Genomic DNA, 20,305 nt, shown 5'->3' on the forward strand with positions numbered 1-20,305 from the left:
TATACATAGTTCAGATAAGTGCACATCTCTGAATCCCCACCTGTGTGTTCATTCCTTATCATTCCAGAAGTTCCCAGGGAGCGAACTGCCGGAGCCTCGGCGGACTCACTGCCTTTCGATCGTATCTTTCTACCCCCACCCACACCGATCTTGGACTCTGCCGGCAAGAGTTCGTCCGCAGTTTAGCTGGGGCTTACAAGCCTAGATGCCGAGTACTTGGTACACTGCAGATTCTCAATAAATCCTGCTACGGTTTAAACGGCGCTGACGCCTTACAACCCCTGCGTGAGAAAATCTACTGCAAACATGTATGGTCAGTCGGCGCTCGCTGCCGAAGTATACAGCTAGTCGTGCCCTGGAGAATTCCATTGCATCCTTGTCACGAAGGACGCAACGTGGTGGAGAACCTAGATTTCCCAATTGTTACCTGGGCTCGCTGTAGTTTTGTTGACGGCAAGCTTGCATGCTGGAACCATCCGTAGTGACTGATCATTTGACTATCGACGCTATGGCTTCACGCCACCAGTTGTAGTGATTACTATCGGCAGCTCGTTACTGGCAAGAAGGCATTATCTTGATACATACCTCAGTATCGAGCCAACACACCTTCTGGCTTGGCTTCTCGCTTTTTGCATCGCTCAACATTTCGTCTTCCCGCAAACTGCAACTGCAATCGCTGTCACGGATAACCCAGCCTAAGCATAAAACGAGCGCTACGTTAAACAGCGACGGCCTAGACACAGTTAGGAGATAGACGTCGAAGTCGCGGGGCGTCAATCCGCCGCCACCCCATAGAACACACGAAGCCCTGGCTCCTTGAGAGGTCGTCTCCTTCAGCTCTCATTTTGAATTACAGCCGGACCGCCGAACCCCGATGGCAGGGGCCACGTTGTTAGCCGGCACTGGGACGGGCATGGCTCCGGGGCTCCAAAATGCCGAGACTGATTTGCACATGTGCCCCATCTGTCTCAAAGAATTCAGCCGTAGTGAGTGTCCATCTCATAGCCAAACAAGCACCCTAGCGTCGCGCTTCGGGGATGCTGAAAGCTCAAAGAGCCGGCCAGCATCGGAGCGCTTTCGTATTGGCCCGCTCAAAGGGCATTCCTTCAGGGATCGGCCTGCTTAAGATTTACTGACATTTGCTCCCTACATTCTCTAGAGGACTTGAGGGACCGACATAGACGCCGGTGCGAAAAGTCTATCGGAAAAGCTATGTCGGTGAAAAAGAAAGCATGTGAGAGATGCATCGCCTCAAAGGTCAAATGTGGCTACGAGAAACCGTCTTGTACGTCTGTCTTGTCCCATTCCATCCCCCGCCCCCAGCCACCCCAAAACTATTGTATCCTCAAATCACCATTCTATGTTCACAATGATGTCGTCATTTTATGTTATATTAAGCTCCTGAGATTGTAAATTTTAGGTGGCCGATGTATCTCCCGCTCCGTGACATGCGAATACAAATTGGAGCCCCGGATCCGGATGCCAGCCGGCCCGGCTTTGCGGCCGAGGACCGTGCCGACTCTGCCCGGACCTTCAGCTCCGTTCACTCACTCGGGTATCGACGATGACATGCAGAATCTGCTACGGACTTCCGTCACAGATTCGGACAACGTCTTTCGCATGGTGAGTAGCGACAACCATAATGCCGGTTCTGCCATCGTGTCCACCTGCCAACCAATGGGTCCGGCTGCCGACCATTCCTACCTATGGGGGTCCCATGGCGCAGACGGCCGGCATGAGGGCACCTGGAACTGTCGCATTGCAACAACGGGCGCCGATCTTTCCGTGGAAAGCAACCCCGTCCTTGACCCAGCCATAGTCGGAGAGGGTGGCTGGATGTCTGATCTTTTAAGTCCTTCTTTCTTCTCGAGTAGTCGAGGCGATGGCGAACCGGCAGGTTTGCCCGGGAACCCACCGTCTCCTAGTGACAGTAGGTACAGGGTGCCTAGCTTGTCGTTTGACCGGGAAAGACAGCTAGGTCAGCAGGGACGCGGCACTATGGCGGCGGCAAGTTCCATAGCTCCGACACCATCTAGCACCGTCCTGTCATTATCTGGATCGGAAGACATCCACGCATCAGCGTCCCCATCACAACAGAGTCAAAGGTCGGCACCAGCGGCATCAGCCATATCCACCGACAGCAGCCTTTCGGATCCCGTCCCTCTGATTTGCCGACGCAGGTCAATCCAGGACCAGTCCGATAGTCTCTCCGACCTCGTCAGGATGTCAGCGACTAGCTGCGGCGGAACCGTCCTGCGGCCCGGCATGATTGGGCTCGGAGAGGCGATTAAAATGACGGCTGAGTACCCCTTGCGAATGCTGGCCACCACATTTCGATCACCGTTTATACACCAGAAACTCTGTAGGAAGTCACCGAGGGGAATGCCGGAGCCGATTGCAGTGGCCCTGGCGTGCGTGGGCATGAAACTCCATTCGGATCAGTCTGGTCTGCCGTTTGTTTGCGATATATTTCGTGACCAGAGAGACAAGCTGATCAGAGAGCTGGTAGGCTTCTCCTAGCTCGGAAACATCCCTTAATGGCATAGAAATGGATCCGTTGGAGAGATGGTGCTAATGATGCCTTTCAAAATCACAGCCCGCCTTGACTGATAACCATGAACAAGTCTGTGCTCGTCTGCATGCCATGTGCATCTATCAGATCGAAGGCCTCTTGTCGGAGAATAGATACAGCTCCAAGTTAGCGACTGCTGTACTGCACCACGAGTATCTAGTCAGAGTATGTGCTATGCCACCCTTGCACCCTTCTAGTGCTCTTTCAGTTTCACAAACAACGCAATTCCCGACTTGCGGTTCGATGCGTCACTAATTGGATATGCGTAGGCTACTCAGCGCCTGGTGAAAAGGCTCGAAGAACGATCACCTGAAAACGAGAATATGCGGCATCCTTTTCTTTCACGCCCCGCATCCCAAGACATAAGCTGGGACATTTGGGTCGTCCAAGAGTCCTTGCGACGGACCATATTTCTTCTCGTCGTCATCCACCAACTCCTCGGACTGACTAGAACACTGGATCCCGCGTACTTTGAGCCACTGCTTCCACCGGACGTGTTCGAGAACATTAGGCTCCCCAGTAGCGATGCCATGTGGATGGCTGAGAGCGAGAGTGAGTGGATAAACGCGCGGCGAGGTTCCGTGAGCGATGGAATTGAAGAGCCGCCCACACTGGGAGAGATTGTGCAGAGGTTTACTAGGGGGAATGCTGGCGATTTAGGGACGGGGAGTAGCGATCTGACGGACGGGGATTCACGGGATGACGGCGATGGGAGGAATAAAGATAGGGAATGGTCGTTGGAAAGACTCCCTGAGCTCACCAGGTTGATTATTAGCGTTGCTTCAATCAATGTTAAGTAAAAGGCTAGATTTGAGAGAATATGAGAAGATATGTATTCCCAATCTTTTCCTTCAAATGATTAACACAGTGAGTCAAGCGCGTCGAGAATACGAGCCAAGGCCGTCCGGAATGTTAAACCCGTCCCCTGGCTTTCCTTTGCCCCCGTCTGGATATGCCCCCCTTCCGACCGTCACGCGGTAGCTACCCCGTTCCTATTCATCACACTTGGAAGCCATCTAGCCAACTTCCGATTTGTTCAGCCCGACGGGCCGCATCCTTAATTTCGACCCACGCCGGTTCTGTCCCAAGCTCTTTCACTCCCCTCTTCCAATCCGCGTAGGCGTAGAGCACAGCCTGGACGGATCTAGCTCGTATGGGGACCTCTTGCTGATCCTCGTTCCATTGCCATTCCACCTCCTCGATGCTGTCGGTGTCGTAATGATGCACTTGGATGGTCACAGGCTCTTGGTAGGCATCGGCCTGCAGGGAGATGCCCGCAGGAGCGACGACGCGGATCTCGCCGCCGGTGCCGTTCAATGTCCATGTCAGCGACGGAGTGCCAGGGAATGGTTGGCCGCGGCGGAAGTGGAAGGTCAGAGTGGCCGGTTGGTGGTGGGTTCTTGCCGAGGAGACGAATCCTATGGTGGGCGGTTAGCAAAAGCGAGGCTCAAAAGGGGTTCGGTTTCGTAACCGGCTCCTACCATGCAACGAGAGAAGATCCGGGACGTCTGAAGTGATCGTCTCGATGGCCTCGTTAGTCTTGGGATCCCGGATCTTGACTTGGGGTCGCTGAAGCTGGAAGTGGGTGTGGGTGCTGGCCGGATCGAGCTCGCCCACGACAGACTGAATAAAGTCGACAACTGATGAAGCAAGCCCGAATAGTTAGCTGATCTATTCTCTCGGAGATGAGGGAAGAACTACTCCGCTTGGTGGTAAGCAAGCACATACCATGACCGAACCCAATGGTGATGGGGTTCCCGCCGGCACGTCGCTCGGCAAAGTACTTCAGCCCAACGGGGAGTATCTCTCTGTCCTTAGAGCCTCCATAGGCTCGGACCTCGCTGCTCAGTAACCTCCCAACAGCGCCACTATCTAGAATCTCCTTGATCTTCAGAACCACAGGCGTCCATCGACCCTGCAACCCGACTAATGCCCTTGACCCGCTTTCTTCTGCTGCCTTTACAAGGCTGTCAATCTCAGCTTTGTTAGAGGAGATAGGCCATTCAATGTAAACATCTTTTCCGGCCTTGATGCTGGGTAGAGTCGTCTCGTAGTGCTTGTCGACGCGTGTGTTGCAGATGACAAAGTCAATGTCTGGATCGGCCGCCAGATCTTCTGGACTACCGTAGGCTTTTGTGTCTGAAGGAAGACCATAAGCTTTTATACTCGCCTCGGCGGCCGCAACGCTGCTGTTGCATAGGGCCACGATGCGATATTTCCCCAGGCCGGTCTTGGTTTGAAGACCTGGGAGGTGGGCGTCGGCTGCCCATGAGGTCACGGCGGAAGCCGAAAGGCCGATTATGGCTACACGGACTGGCGAAGGCTCTGTCATGTCGGTTGCGATGTCTTCTGGCTCGTAAAGATAACGGTTGTGAATAGTGAGTGAGAGTTCAGACTGGACGGGAGATGGGAATCAGATTCTAATATAGCAGGTGTTTCGGACATGCCTGGAGGCTCTAGGCAATATAAGAGACTCTACCGGAGTTGCTTGTCTTGCTGGCGCCCCATAATGAAAGGGAAATGGTACCAGTCTCATTACAAACCGGCGCTGTGGCACCGACAACCGTCGTTGCGAGTATCGTGAACGCTTCAAGTGTTGGATTATAAATGTTCGGATCCGAGACAGCCGGGCCCGATGATTTGCGATGACTTGTGGAGCCATTCAACGTTCCATCAAGATCAAGTTGTCTGCAATTTGAAATCCGTCGACTTATTAATTATTTTACCCAGCTCCGCCCAAATCCTACACGACCGTTGGCGGTCAAGGAGATCTGAGGACACGAAGTAGTTCTAAGAGCATCTTCGCCCTACTATTACAAATGGATCGGCCATAGCATCAAGTCTACAGATCGGGGAAACTACAGCGTAAGTCGGCAGCGGGCCTTTGTGCGTGCCCTTTCTTTTTCCATGCTGTACATGCATCTTCGGTCTTTGCGCTTGCGCCGTATCTTACTCCTCTCGGAGAAGTTCCTCGGGCCAGCCGTTCACCCTTCCTCCAGGCAAGTTGATGTGAACCTTTTGCACGCCGCCTACACCCGTGATCCAGAGGTCCTTGCTGCCCTTGCCGGCCCATGTATTTCCCACGGCGGTGAAGTTTGTCTGAATTTTTACGATCAACTCACCCGTCGGGTCGAGAACGTCGATGCCGTCGCCGACACCGACGAGGACATAGCCATTATCTGCAACGCGGACTCCGTCCGGCAGCCACTTCATCTTACGTTAGAATCCGCACACAAGAGACTACCTGGAGATGTTCCATTCATCTTCACTCACCTTGTGCGTCAGATGAAACGGTCGAGCGTTTCCCAGAGCCGTGCCGTCATGAATCACGTCAAATGCCCAGACGACGTGAGGGTCCGTCACGTTATACGGGTTGTATATGACATGGCCTACGGCTGGAGGGTGATCCGGCACCGTCTCGGCGCCGGAGTCGGCGACGTACAGGGTTTTGAAGTCGGGTGAGAAGGCGATTCCGTTGGGCTGCTTTAGGCGCTGGTCTACGATGCGGACGGATCCTGTTCGGGGATTGAACCTGTAGATGGCAGGGGCCAGAACTGGCCGGTGGGGGCTCACGCCGTTTCCGAAGGAGTAATCTAGAAGCAGCCATGCTCAGTGAGGAAATCCTACTTCGGGGGGTTGGTGGCTATCTGGGGGAACTTACCATCATCGGTGAACCAAATATTACCCTCACCATCCATGGCAATATCGTTGCAAGTGCTGAACCAGTAACCAAAGTAGTTATTGAGCAGGACCTTGGACTCGCCGCTCGTAGCATTGAGGGTGTACACACCAGGCCGTGCCACTGTACCATCAGGCCCCGGAACCTCGTCGCTAGAGCCTCCAACGCAAAAGTAGAAGAGTCCGTTTCTGTATATCCCACCGACGGGCGAATAGAGTGGTGGATTGGCTTCCTTTCTACGGACTCCCTCCGCTTCGTTTCCAAGGTCAATCACTTTCTGGGAGAGTTCACCCCCCGAAAGCTGGGAGAAGTAGACCTCATTGGTGTACGGGTCATAGACAGTGGCGTCATGAAACAAGTTCACAATCCCATACTTGAATTCGGAGGTGGGTCTGTTACCAAGGATCTCTAGTCCGCGCTTTCGGTCGAAGACGATGAAGTCGGCTTCCTTGACCAAGTTCCACGAATCGTCGCCAGGGATCTCGGTCTGCGCGTAGGACGCCTGGTCTAAGGGATTGATGGAGTCGGGCGGAGGCGCCCTGGAGAAGTTGCCCGGGAGCACGGCGGAGTAGTTGTTGATACACACAATTTTGCTCGTGTCCGGACCACATTTCTCTGCCAGCGGTGGTCGTTGTGGAGGAGGCGGAGGCGGAGGGGCCAGGAGGGCTTGTTGGTCAGGCTGGCCATCGCCCTCGGAAGAGTACAGCGCGGTAACAGTAATGAGAATGTTCTGATACGAGACACGCATATTGACTATTTTACTAATGATTGATGAGGGGCTGGAAGAAGTTTGCAAGACGGTGAGGTAGAAATGTCGGTTTTTGAAGCCGCTGGCGAGAGGAAATAAGTTTTGCGTCTGGTGTTCTCGAGAAGAATGAATGCTCATTCCCTTACCTGCCCGCAGGCTAATCGCATTCTCTAACATACTTATTGGGTAAGACCATAGCTACGACGAGAGAGCCGTAGAGAGCGTGTCTCGGGCTCGGCTCGGAGGCTCGATCACCAGCAGCCTGCTGTGCTGCCATCCAGCATCCGGCGGGAAGGGCGTCTTGCTAGTGGATAATCGGAGGTGAAGCGTGAGATCGGCGCGATGCTCGACCGTCCGTATCGCCTTTTTGGGCCCCTAAAGGTCTGTCTTTCGGAGGAAATTGGCCACGGATGAAGCGGCTGGTAGACCTGGGTCACATCAAGCTCCAGAGGACCACCACGACCATGCAGAATGGGAGAAGATCGACCGAGCAGCCTGCATGGCTTACATGGGGATTCAACCAGTTTGCCTATGATGCAATTGCTGCGTACTGCGAAGTAGATGCCGGCTCAGGCCTGGAGAATGCCATCATGATGAGTGCTTGGAGTCGTCGAACTCGGTCCGCCATGTTGATGCTTCATCGATGAGCAGTTGTGAACAGCCGTCTGAGGTAGAGTTGCTAGATTTTGTATTGGCAGCTGGCAGAAACCAATTGACAGCTGGAGCGATAAACACCTAAAGAAAAAATAAAATAAAAATAAAATAAAATAAAAAAGAGAGGAGAAAATAACCAGCGCGAATGATAGATTCAGCATCATCTTCAAGCAGCTTCTTTATAATAAACAACATCAATGAATCGTCCTATGCAGGCTTCTGCCCAATTACAAAGTTGAGAGTCGGCTGGTACCCGTACTCAAGCACCTCAGAGTGCAGCTCATCCAAAAACGCGTAAAACTCCTCCACGTTCCTCGCAACGCCCGGGATGCCACCCTCTGGCAGTTTAGATCCCAGTCCCCTGAACTTGTCAACCCACATGTCTGCGGACCTCTGCTTCCATTGTTCCTCCCTCGCCTTGGCCCCGTAACTCAGGCTAAGCTGGGTCTTCGCCACCCCTTGGAATCCGGCCTCGCGCAGCAAATCCTCGAGGCGGTACGCGATCTCGATGTCCATTCCAAAGTTGGAGGTGCTCCATTTCTGCATCTGCGACATCTTGGCTAGGTTGGGGTATCTTGGTGCGTCGAAGGGATGATCTCTGTCAACCCATTGGCCCTCGACCAGCTGGATCCAACCTCCAGGCTTCAGTAGCGAGTGGTGGTTCCTGAGCACGCCGGGCCACTCGGGACCCCTCAGTCCCCAGATCAGGAGCCGCTGATGGATAAGGTCAAAGGTGTTCACCCATGTCGGATCCGGTGGGGTGGGAGATCGGATGTCGAATTGGCGGAGGTCAAGGGAGGCGTATGGCCCGGCCTTGGGTGGGAACAGGGCTGATCCGATGTCGACGCCATGTAGGGACCACTCATGAGCCGGATACAATCGAGGGAGATCCAAGAGCCAGGTACCTGTGTATTGCGGTCAGATGGACCCATGGCGGCGGTAGATAGAAGAGGCCACGGAGGGACATGCAAACACACGCACCGTCTGCGGCGCCAGAGTCAAGCACTTTGATCTTGGGCCGGTCCAATGGTGCGGTCAGTAAAACGCCGCCTGTGGATGAGAGTATGAAATCGTGTTGTGTTCGCAGTCGCTCTATCTCCTTGACGTGGTGAGGAAGGAGATAGATGCCTTCTGTACCTGCGAAGAGGTTGGTGGCCGACTGCTTGTCGGCTGCCTGTGGGCCACTAGTTTCTATCGGCGCCATGATTGGGCCTGGGCGTAGGAATATGGACAAGCGGTTGAGCGTGTCAATGGAAGTTTGGATGCTGGTGCGTCCCCGTGAATTGTATCAATGTGCGGCGTTGTAAGGTGCCTTGAATAGCGACTAGCTAGCTTGCTCCTCGATTGGAATCATCGACTCCTTTTGCACCCCGGCAACATTTCATGGAGCGTATTTTGCTTTGCTGTCGGACTTACATTGCTACTCTCCCCATGCCAAAAACCCCGCTGGCCGGTCACATCTCACATCCGTGCCGTGCACTTGACGCAATCGGACTTCGGAGGTCTTTGGTCGGCGCATCACTCCGCCAATCACGCCATAGCTTTGAGTGATTGGTGCCGTTTGAGGTGCTAGCTACCCGGCTTCACAGGCACGAGAAACTTTCTACTAGGACAGGGTAGCCAGCAGCAACGGTTGATCTCCTCGATCTTGATAGGACTACATCTTGGCGACCCGGCGCGGCGGTCCAGCGCATTGTTACAGAGCAACTTTAACATCTACTGGTACTCTACTTTTCCCTATCGTCTACAGCTGGCCGCAACCCATTCTGCAGTTTTCCCCGGCGGCTTTCCTTCAACCCTAGAGAACAATCCAGATGTCCGTCAGCTCTCACCACCCATCCAGCTTCGGGGCTCTCTTCGAGACCCGTAGCATCACTACTCCTAACAGCCATGGCAACCTTTCGGCCGGGCTCCCGCCCGCTACGCGTCTGAACGAGTGGCGATTCCGCCCTGGCGCATACACACCAAGACAGTTTATTCGAGAGATCGCAATCCTTCTCGAGAGCGTCATTGTCCAGCTTGGCCCGGACGGCCCTGGGGATGCCGACTCCCGCGCAATCCTCATGGACGGCCTATGCTCCAGCCTTTCCCACGAGGGCCGTGAAGCCACTCTCCCCCTAGTTGACTGGAATAGCGAGAACCCCTCGGACCTGACAAAGCACATTCTCCGTATCGGCAAGACTCTTTTGGGCTACGCAACCGAATCCAACTTTTCCGTCGCCGGAGATCCGGCACTGACCGTGTATAGCCCCTGCGAGGGCCACAAGTGGGTTCCGCCGGCCGGTCGACTCCTCCGCAGCGACCGCAGCTCGCCGATTCTCATGATGCTCTACAACGAGTGGCTCCATCAAATCACATGCCTGCGCGACAACTTGATCGTGTTTGAGAACTTCGAGGAAGTGGTACTTAATCTCTTCGACACGTCTCGGCGCGGCACGCGAACCGATGGAACCTTTTCGCCAGGCTTTTCTCTCCCACGTTTCTCGTGGAGAACTTTCTCTGGAGAGCCTTGTGGAGACGGCTAAGATCCTCACGGCCCCTGGGCTCGGAGCTGGGGGCTACGGCTTCCAGTATAACACGGGGGTCGTGCTTCCCGCAAAGCTGTTCTCTGAGAGTCGCACCAATCTGCTGCGCTACATTCCGGCGAGGCTTACGTGTATTGAACCGGGACAAAAGCTGCTCGAGCCCGGTGGCCCGGCGTGGATTGCGGGCGGCAAAATAGACATTGGCTCGCTCAAATCTTCACCGGTCCCCGAGGTTCCTTGGCAGGCTTCGATTACGGCGAGCGCCGCAGCTCCGAATGATGGCCTGAAGACGCAAAGTTGGTTGCTCAAACTGACTGCGACGTCTGAAAGTTCCATTGCTTTCTCCATCGACCTCGGTGATATCATTCATGGTCTTGAAGTTGCGTCTAGTGTTTCTCCAAGTGAGGAGAGAGACCTCCTTGCGCGCGGGTATGATACCTACGAGGCGTCGGAAATGCTGCAGGCGGGCGCAAGCGTAGTTACCAACTCTTCTACTAATCCAGTAATCGTCCAAGCCAGGAGCTCGATCGAGGTTATGACGCTCCTGGGCAAGCTTGATCCAAAAGGGGTTTATCTGGCTGGACAATGGGCAACATACGCAGCATCTAGGAGTCCATTGCAGTCAGGCGAGACAGGTTCAATTCGATTTCTTATTTTTGATGAAGGACATAGCTAGACTAGGTTACTCTTTTGAACCCCAATTAAAGCTCCATTCCCAAAAACGCCCCCCCGTGGTAGTATCTATAGATGTTTCTTGGCTGACAATTCGGCCACACTGCGTGATAGATGTGGATGAAGAGGAATGTACCATAAAATACGCCGGCGATCGCCCACAAATCGGGAAGCAAAGTGGCGGGAGCGGCTACTGCTGATCAGTAACACGGCACAGAACTACGGACGGATACGGCCGGTGATACGGCATTATGTACATCCATCCGCCCATATCTCGGCCCTTCGTCGCCTCGGACATGCGTGGTCGCTGGTAATTCGAGCACTAATGTCTGGCTGGGCCGCCCTTCCCGGTACCTGGCCGCCATGCTGCAGGCATTGGAATGGATAGTCCATTGTCCTTGTTGCTCCCACCGCTCAAGTTGCGTTTGCTTCGTAGATGGACGTACTCAGAGCTGTGATCCAGCCTGGGGCCATTGAAATTCGTAGTGGCACATCATAGATGTCGTAGAGAGCTAAACGAGTGAGGCCACTCTGTCTCGCAAAGTCCTTCAACCCCTTCCATTACCTTTCTCAGAATTCTGTCGAAATAATCTCCGCTCGTCGTCTGGCTTAGTTCAGTTGAAGATCCAAAAACAATGGCTAAAGACACGTCGAACAGCGGGCTTCCCGCATATTCTCAGCAAAATGTAATGTTTCCTACGTCTCGGGAGTCCAGGCCTATCCCGCTGGCCTTCTCGAACCTCACCATCTCGGCTCCGGACCCGGGCGTGGTCACGGTCAAGACGTTGCCTCGAGCAATCATCAACACCTTTGGCTACGATCAAGTCGTTTGGTTGATACGAAATGTCCGCCAGCCGCTGTATCTAGTGAAGCCGCCGAAACACAAGACTCTTCTGCACGACTTTACCGGACTCGTCAGACCCGGAGAGATGCTCCTCGTCCTTGGTCGTCCTGGCAGTGGATGTTCGACGTTTCTGCGTGCCGCGGCGAATAGGTCCTCGCTCAGGGTTACGGGAGACATCCGATTCGCCGGCCTCTCTCACACCCAGTTCTACGAGAAGCATCGTCGGGAAACCATCTATCTTCCGGAAGAGGACAAGCATATCCCAACACTGACTGTCCGACAGACATTGGAGTTTGCTCTTCGCATGAGCCTCCTCGAGAAAGAGCGCAGCGCTGGGAATATTAGGGAAATGGCGAAGACCTTGGCAACTATGTTTGGCCTGGAGCACGCTCTCGACACCGCCGTCGGTGGTGGTTCCATTCCCGGTGTATCAGGAGGCGAGAGAAAACGGTAACTTTAACCATAAGCTCTTCCCCTCCTCTTGGTATCGGTGACAATGCAGCTCACAAATGAGGCGGGAAGGGTCTCGATAGCGGAGGTACTTGCCTCGGGGTCCTCGGTCCAATGCTTCGATAACAGCACGAGAGGCCTCGACTCATCGACAGCCATAGACTTTGTCAAAGCACTGCGTACTCTCACCGACGCCTCACAGAAGACAACGCTCGCGACGCTCTATCAAGCGGGAGAAAGTGTCTTTCGACACTTCGATAAGGTCATCCTGCTCGATTCGGGTCACGAGATATTCTTCGGGTCCGTTGACGAAGCGAAGCCATACTTTGAGAATCTCGGATTCATTTGCGAGGCCGGACAGACTACTTCTGAATTCCTAACTACAGTTACGGACCCGGTTCGACGACGCGTGCGACCAGACTCCACTGCGGCATCCCTGAACACGCCAGAGGCACTTGCGAGGACTTTCAGGCAGTCTGACTTATTCGACCGGTTGCAATCTGACTTGAAGCAACTCCCAGACACGTACACTTCTCAGCCCTCTCTCGTTCCGATGGATCGGATCAACCTGTCGTATCCAGCACAGATCATCGAATGCTTGAGACGCGAGATACAGCTAATCAATAGCCGACGCGGCGTGTACTACCAGAAATGGGTCAATACCGTGATTCTCTCTTTAATTGTAGGCAGCGAGTACGCCAACATCTCGTCAGACGCCTCCGGGGCATTCACGCGTCAAGGCGTCATCTTCTACGCCATCATCGCAAATGCCTGGATGCAGTACCCGGAGCTCTTCGACGCCCATGCCAACCGAGCGGTGCTGGAACGTCAGTCTTCGCTCAACATGTATCGTTCCTCTGCGGTTGCCGTGGCCCGGGTCCTGATAGATGTCCCAATGATTGCTGTCCAGCACGCGTGGTTCATGATTGCCTTCTTCTTCCTTGCGCACAAGACGGTTGAGTACACGGCCGTCGATTTCTTCTTCTTTTACTTCGTTCTTTGCCTCTCGACTATTAACTTTGCTAATCTGCTCCGAATGTTCGCATGTATGTGCTTTGCGTGTCCCCCCTTGGGCGAGCTCGTACTGACCATTTCCCGAATACAGACTACGTCCCAAATATAGAAGACTGTTTCCGCTTCGGAGGCATCGCCTCTACAACAACCGTTTATTTCGCCGGTTTCCTCATCCCCATAGATCGAATGAGACCTGTGTGGTCATGGCTCCACTACATCAGCCCTCCACGATACACGTATGAGGCGCTCCTCACCAACGAGTTTCGCCGTTTGCGGATATCCTGCCAAGACGAGCTCATACCAGCCGTTCCCGGAGCCTCTGCGGGAAATCGAATATGTCCTGTCCGGGGTGCTAGAGCTGGGCAGGCTTCGGTCCCAGGTTTGCAATATGTCGAGTCTCTCGGATTCAGCGACGCGAATCGTTGGCTTAATGTCGGAATACTCGTCGCCTTCGCTGCAGCGTACATGCTCGTCGGCGTTGTTGGGAGCGAGACAATGCGCTTTGCTATCCAGGGAGGCACATCCATCGTCTTCTCACGGAGAGAAAACCCCCAAGTATCAAAGACTAGCTCCATTCTTCTCGACGTGGAGAAATCTGCCGTTGTTCGGGATACCTCAGACTCCGGCCCCAGCTCCGGGGCAGCAGCGGGTAGAGGCCGACCCAGTTTAGTATGGGAGAATGTCTCTATTGATATTGGAACCAAGAGAATTCTCACCGATATCACGGGGTTTGTTCGCCCAGGAGAACTCGTTGCTCTTTGCGGATCAAGCGGAGCCGGGAAGACGACTCTCCTGACTCACTTGAGCCAGACAAACCCGATTGGAACGATGGGTGGCCGAATTGAGTTCGGGAATAAGCCGCTGGGGGAGTATTTCAAGAAGCTATCAGGTATCGCCAGCACCTCCTCGGACTTCGCTTCCTCAGCCAGGTGTAATGGCAGATTTTAACTGATCCTTTGGCTTGGGTTTTTTTAGGATTTGCGCAGCAGTCTGACATGCACGATGGATCTGCTACAATACGGGAAGCCCTGGAATTTTCGGCGCTTTTGAGGCAACCGTCAATCTACTCAAGAGCCGAGAAGCTGGCATATGTCGACCACGTTCTAGATGTCTTGGATCTGGCACATCTGCAGCACGCCCTGATTGGGGATTATGACTCCTCGGGACTTGGAGTCGAACTCACGAAACGAGTGACTGTAGGTTAAGCTGCAAATCTTGTGATAGCATGTCTGTCTAATACATGTAGTTACAGATTGCCGTAGAGCTTGTTGCTCGGCCCAAGGTCTTGTTTGCCGACGAGCCTACCTCGGGCCTAGATTCGCAAGGCGCAATGACCATCATCAGCTACATGAGACGCCTTGCCGAACAGGGTCAGACAATACTAGTTACGGTCCACCAGCCTTCCGCCTCGCTCTTCCGAACATTCGACAAAGTCGTGGCTCTCTCATCTAACGGAGAGCAGATCTAGTAAGTTCTTATTTATTAGAGCATTTTTCAGCGTTGTCTGCCCGCTAGCCCTTGAGCTAACTCGCGTCAGCTACGGATCTGTCGACAATGTCCTGCCTTATATCGAGAAGCAGGGCGGCGTGCAGTACCCGGAAGATGCAAACCCCGCCGAGGTCCTCCTTGAGGCCATTGGCTCTGGAATTCACGGCAAGTCACAGACTATCGCCGGCCAATGGGTAGCCAAGTGGAAAGCATCGCCCGAGGCGCAGGCCGTTAAAGACACGATTGCCAAGATAAGAAGAGAGGAAGTCCGTTGGGACGGCGGCGAGACACCCGGAACGTTTAACACTTCGACCCTGAAGCAAACCGTACTTCTGACTAGGCGAATGCTTCTGAACCAATGGAGGAGGCCCGCCTACGTCTACAGCAAGATTTGGGTCCACACGATCCAGGCGATCCTCATTGGGTTTACATTCTTTAATCTCGGCACATCGCCGTTGGACTTACAGAGCCGGTGAGTCCCTTCGCAACCGTTTGTAGCATCCGACCGACTTGGAGAGAGAAATTGACTGACCCCTTGACACAGAGCGCTTGGGGCTTTCGCGCTCATATTCTTAGTCAACACCATCGTCAACCCAATCCTGGCTCGTTTCTTCACACAACGGCTTCTCTGGCAAGTTCGAGAAGGTCCGTCTCGAACCTACGGATGGGTTGCGCTGTGCAATGCTAGCTTTCTCGCAGAACTCCCAGCCATAGGCATCACAGGCGTCGTCTATTACCTGCTCTGGTATTTCCTCACCGGTCTGCCTCTTGGCGAGGCCGCGGCATACACGTTCTTGATGGTCGTGATGTATGAGATATTTGAGATGACCCTTGGCTTGTTGGTTACTTCTATGAGTCCAGATCTCAAAGTTGCCGGCCTTGTCCTGGTGTTCTTGGTTACTACATTCAACTGGTTCAACGGAATCGTAGTACCTTACCAGAAGATACAAGTGTTCTGGCGCTCTTGGGCAAGTTTCGCTCCCTCCTTCAATCCCACCGGTTCCTCTAATTCTAACCTCAATTCGCAGTTGTACTACATCAACCCTCTTACGTACCTGTTTGGCGGCATGATTATCGCCGCTGATGGCGGAATCGATGTGATTTGTGACCCTTCCGATCTCCTCACTTTCCCGCCTCCCGAGGGCCAGACATGCGGAGAGTATGCTAGCAAATGGGCTCAAAGCGCACAGGCAAACCTGACGAATCCTCTATCGACGGGCTTCTGCCACGTTTGCCAGTACACAACAGGAACACAGTATCTTGCGCAGTTCAACCTGCACAATGGACAGCTCGGGAACAATATGTGGGCGTATTTGGCTGTGTTTCTTCTCTTCACTCTATCCAACATTGTTTTCTTCTACTGGTTTACGTGGTTGACTAGGATTAAGGGGTGGAAATTGCGTCGGTTCATTTGATAAAGATGTGCTCGATATCTTTCAACACGTATCGTATCGAGTCGAGTTCTGCCAGGCCATTGGGAACAACAATACAGGGTACCAACGTAAAGCGCCTTCATACTCTTAAGTCACTACACAGAGACTACTTTCTGCTCATAGAATGAAACATCGAGATGACATATGATAAATCTCTACTTCAGGAACTGTTCATGAATATGTCTTTCCAAAGCCAAGTATATTCGGAAGCCGAGCTCCGAAGACATCCCAGGTGAGTGAAGGAGCAAACGCCGCAATCTGAAGGACCGATTGCTTCTTCTTTGCACCGGCCTTCAAGTTGGGCCTTTCAACAGCCACGAGCATCTCGGCCACACGTGCCACAAAGGTCCGCGCCTGTGCACCGGAGAGGCGAGGATCACACAGACTCTTATAGTTCTCACCAAGCTTGACATCCTCGCCAAAACCGTCCGTTTCCACACACTCCAAAACGTCCTCCTCTCCCGTCTGTTCAATGTGGAGGCCACCGAGGTGCATCCCATGCGCCGCAAGCGTAGCAACCACCTGCTTCACCTCCCCGAGCATAGTAGCCATGCTTCGCGTTTTGACTCCATTTCGGGAGATTGTGTTGCCATGACACGGGTCACACATCCACACAGGGTTGAACTGACTATTCTTGACGGCTTGGAGAATGGGAGGCAGGACAGCGCTCACTTTATCCGCGCCAAATCGGAAAATCAATGTGACGCGGCCAGGCTCACTGGGGTTGTCTTCGCAGAGGAGTTCGAGAAGGGTCAGCACTTCAACAGGAGTTGTGTTCGGTCCGATCTTGACGCCGATGGGATTTTTGAGACCGCGGAGGTACTCGAGGTGGGCGCCGTCTAGCTGGCGAGTCCGTTCGCCGACCCAGAGGAATGTTGCTGAGGTGTTGTACCCGCCTTTGGTTAAGGATGATTCTAAAGGGAGGAGAAGAGCCTCATGACCTGTGGCAAGAGATTTTCTGTTGAGCCGAGGAAAAACAAGAACAAGGTTATCAGCACTTGGATTTTACCTCGAGGCTAGGTTCACGTCGCACGTACCTCGAAGAAGTTAATTTGTGCAAGACAGCCAGAGAATGCCAATACCCATGCAAAAGCCGTCTAGGATCAGGCTCACGCTCGGATAGTCCAGGCCCGTTGATGTTGTGTCCGCGGAAAGCATGAACCAGACGACCATCCGGTAATGCCTCCATCGGCTGAGATCTCGGCTTGGCATACTGCCCTGCCAATCTAGCTGTGATATGCACAGGGAGGCCAGTCACGAACTCGATATGATGGGCCTGGTAATTAAGGAGATCCATCTTCTGAGCGATTATATGATCCTTGGTGTCGTCGAAGCTCTCAGCGCAGTCGCCTCCGATGAGGATGAACGATTCGCCTCGAGCAGCCTCCGCGTAGTGCTTCCTGGCTGCTTCGATTTGCTCTGGCGACACCAGGCCCGGGAGTTCTGACAACCTGGCCAAGACCTGCTTCAAGAACACTTCGTCTTCGTATATGACTTGCTGCATATGAATTGGCATGAGCCGCCATGATGTCGGAGTCCATTCCCCCCTGTGAATGGTTTTGTCAGATTCCATGATTAAGTTCGTTGATCTACAAAGCCGAACGAGATTACGGCTTGCCGAGAGGGCACTATTTCCCTTTACTTACTTTTGGCATTGGTGATAATCACCATCACAGGAATCCCGGCGTTGCCACGCCCATGCATTACCGACTCAGCACGAGCAGAGCTCGTCACGGATGCCTCCTAGCTGGCGAGTCCTCTAGCCATTAGCTACGCACTGCAGATGCCATTTCCGAGGACACGAGCTGCCGCCCCCAGCACATTGGATGGAACCCTGGACCATGCCGAACCCATACGGGGGTCAAACGTGGGGGGGCGGGCGCTATCCACCGTCATCCGAAACTCCGGCCCGCGCCGGAGAAGCAAAGGCCACACACACGTCCGCGCTGGAGAAAGGCGATTTGATTGGATGCAGATAGCGCCGCAGCTGGTGTGACGTCGACCCCTTCGGAACAGCATTGGGTGCTTGCAGATCTTCAAGAAGGTGGGTGAAGAATAAGCAGAAACCAAACATCTCCGGTAGGATTCTTCATGCTTTGGTGATCTTCCTCGTGGTGGACGGGAAGATCGGCATTGCGCCATGTCGGCGTGGCACTTGCACCATTCTTCTTATGCAACAGACGTATAAGCCTCGCATTGGCGGACGTCGTATTGACGTTGTAACGCGGGCCCCCCCTTCGTCGGAGATGGGAGTCGTGTAGTTAACAGGGCGTAAGGCTGGGGGCCAGCTTTTATATAGGATCTAGACTTGCAGGCTGACCGACCAGCTCATTTGGTGAACATTCATGGTCTATGCCCAACTCTCTCATCATAGCGTGTACTCGATTTGGATGTGTCTGCCTGCCGAAATATGTTTGAATCAAGACTTCCAATCCCTGCGTTGCCCTCTAGCGATGTGTTCAACTACATCTTCCATTATGGACGGCGCGCATATCCTTGGAGCCGAGTAGTGTATCGAGTCGACGGTACAGATGAGTCGTTGACTCTAGCTAAGCTCGAGGACCAGAGTTTCAGGTTTGCCCGCGCTATCAATAAAAAGTATGGCATCAAACCTAACGACGTGGTATCAATTGTAGCCAAGGACAAGGTGACTGATACCCCCGGCTTCCCTTCTCTGCACGTATCCAGAAAGGACATGAGACCGTCCTACTCACAGCAAAAATTGTAGATACAATACCCCGTCGCTTTCTTCGGTGCACTGGCCGCCGGGGCTACCGTTGCTCTTGTTCCCATTCAGTGTCCTCGTCAAATTCCAAGCTCCTCATAACGGATGGAGCGCTTCTTGATGTGTCCGAAGTCGCATCTGGGCTAATCGGTGGCGTCCCCATTATCACTCTGGACAAGGCAGACGGCGAAACCACCACTCTCGAGGATCTGCTACGGCAAGTACAGCCAGGCGTCGCGACTTTCGACCTGAATAGTCATGAGGACGCCGAAGCCCACGACGCCTTCATCAACCGTACTAGCGGTTCCACCGGCACCATGAAGTCAGTCCTCATTTCCCACGGTCATTACATTGCAGCTCTCGAGGGGACCCTACGGACAATACCCAGCAGCACCGACCCTTCGAAAGATGTATGGTTGGCCAGCTCTTCCCTGGGATACCTGATAAACGCCAAGCTCTTCATGTCGCTCAATATCCTCCTCGGTATCCCCGTAGTCCTAATGCCAGAACCGCTTGACGAGACATCCGCGTCAATCATCAAGCGGCATCTGATCACATTCATTCTTATCTTCCCGCCCCTGGTAGCCAAGCTTGCCAAATCAAACCTGGACCCGGAAGACGTAAGTAGCATCAAATGGCTTCTTTCAGCCGGCGCCGTCGTCCCAGAGAACCTCCGTCGGGCCATCTCGACCAAATTCCCCACTGTCGAGCTAACTCTCGAGTGGGGGACGACGGAGACGATGCTCATTGCCATCCAGATCAGTGACGCAGTCTCCCGCCGACCCGGGTCTAGCGGGACTCTAGTCAACGGCATGCAAGCGCGCGTAATCAGCACGCAGACGGGGCAGGACCTGGGACCCAATGAGCCCGGGGAGATTCTCGTGCGCAACTCGCTCGCTCGTTTCCGAGGCTACAAGGACAACGTGGAGGCGAACCGGGAGTTCGACGAAGATGGCTGGTTCCATACCGGCGACTACGGCTACATCGACGAGGACTGCAACGTTTATATTGTCGACCGGCTCAAGGAGCTCCTCCGCGTTGGGGATGGCTACGGAAGTCGCATCAGCGCCTCGGAGCTCGAAAATATCATCTTTGAACATCCCGCCGTACACACGGTGGTGGTTGTCGGTATCTGGGATGATATTTCGGCTACTGAGCTTCCCACGGCGTTTGTCGTGCCCCAACACCAATATCTTGATCGTCCTGGCAGTGACCTAGCGAGGGAGATCGAACAATTTGTTGCTACCAAGCTGACGGGGCTGAAGAGCTTGACTGGCGGGGTTTATTTTGTCGATTCTCACCCAACGACAGGTTTCAAGATTAACCGTCGTGCCCTGAAAACACTCAATAGGGACCCCGTCTCGAGGCGGGTGGTGTGGGAAGATGAACTGAACAAAGTTGGGTGTTTTGTGCCGCAGGGCGGCACCGGCGATGGGTCTGTTACGCCTATCGTTCTGCCAGCAGGACAGCTCATCACATCCTAATACCTTTTTTTTTTTTT

General features: G+C 53.7%; 7 protein-coding genes across 7 annotated transcripts; 3 read left to right on the forward strand and 4 right to left on the reverse strand.

The window, feature by feature from the left end:
- Positions 1-1,569: 1,569 nt before the first annotated feature.
- Positions 1,570-3,372, forward strand: SAPIO_CDS2570 (uncharacterized protein; the record flags this gene model as incomplete). The annotated part of the gene is made up of 3 exons (XM_016785554.1): positions 1,570-2,505; positions 2,597-2,737; positions 2,842-3,372. 3 exons carry the CDS (start codon positions 1,570-1,572, stop codon positions 3,370-3,372), a joined length of 1,608 nt encoding a protein of 535 aa, XP_016644930.1.
- A 199-nt stretch (positions 3,373-3,571) lies between these two features.
- Positions 3,572-4,904, reverse strand: SAPIO_CDS2571 (putative Oxidoreductase; the record flags this gene model as incomplete). Its single annotated transcript, XM_016785555.1, has 3 exons — positions 3,572-3,990; positions 4,054-4,212; positions 4,301-4,904. The coding sequence occupies 3 exons, from the start codon at positions 4,902-4,904 to the stop codon at positions 3,572-3,574; spliced, it is 1,182 nt and encodes a 393-aa protein (XP_016644931.1).
- Positions 4,905-5,521: 617 nt separating this feature from the next.
- Positions 5,522-6,999, reverse strand: SAPIO_CDS2572 (putative Lactonohydrolase; the record flags this gene model as incomplete). The annotated part of the gene is made up of 3 exons (XM_016785556.1): positions 5,522-5,785; positions 5,846-6,165; positions 6,234-6,999. The coding sequence occupies 3 exons, from the start codon at positions 6,997-6,999 to the stop codon at positions 5,522-5,524; spliced, it is 1,350 nt and encodes a 449-aa protein (XP_016644932.1).
- An 861-nt stretch (positions 7,000-7,860) lies between these two features.
- On the reverse strand, positions 7,861-8,857 carry SAPIO_CDS2573 (uncharacterized protein; the record flags this gene model as incomplete). Its single annotated transcript, XM_016785557.1, has 2 exons — positions 7,861-8,558; positions 8,635-8,857. The coding sequence occupies 2 exons, from the start codon at positions 8,855-8,857 to the stop codon at positions 7,861-7,863; spliced, it is 921 nt and encodes a 306-aa protein (XP_016644933.1).
- Positions 8,858-9,467: 610 nt separating this feature from the next.
- Positions 9,468-16,061, forward strand: SAPIO_CDS2574 (uncharacterized protein; the record flags this gene model as incomplete). Its single annotated transcript, XM_016785558.1, has 10 exons — positions 9,468-10,055; positions 10,117-10,746; positions 11,561-12,144; positions 12,274-13,190; positions 13,250-14,047; positions 14,134-14,354; positions 14,411-14,625; positions 14,696-15,118; positions 15,191-15,291; positions 15,346-16,061. The coding sequence occupies 10 exons, from the start codon at positions 9,468-9,470 to the stop codon at positions 16,059-16,061; spliced, it is 5,193 nt and encodes a 1,730-aa protein (XP_016644934.1).
- Positions 16,062-16,250: 189 nt separating this feature from the next.
- Positions 16,251-17,652, reverse strand: SAPIO_CDS2575 (uncharacterized protein; the record flags this gene model as incomplete). The annotated part of the gene is made up of 2 exons (XM_016785559.1): positions 16,251-17,020; positions 17,193-17,652. 2 exons carry the CDS (start codon positions 17,650-17,652, stop codon positions 16,251-16,253), a joined length of 1,230 nt encoding a protein of 409 aa, XP_016644935.1.
- A 904-nt stretch (positions 17,653-18,556) lies between these two features.
- SAPIO_CDS2576 (AMP-binding enzyme domain protein) lies at positions 18,557-20,288 on the forward strand (the record flags this gene model as incomplete). The annotated part of the gene is made up of 3 exons (XM_016785560.1): positions 18,557-18,585; positions 18,654-18,759; positions 18,897-20,288. The coding sequence occupies 3 exons, from the start codon at positions 18,557-18,559 to the stop codon at positions 20,286-20,288; spliced, it is 1,527 nt and encodes a 508-aa protein (XP_016644936.1).
- Between the last annotated feature and the right edge of the window lie 17 nt (positions 20,289-20,305).

Source organism: Scedosporium apiospermum (assembly GCF_000732125.1).
Source record: "Scedosporium apiospermum strain IHEM 14462 chromosome Unknown SEQ_SAPIO_0086, whole genome shotgun sequence".
Classification (NCBI taxonomy): Eukaryota; Fungi; Ascomycota; class Sordariomycetes; order Microascales; family Microascaceae; genus Scedosporium; species Scedosporium apiospermum.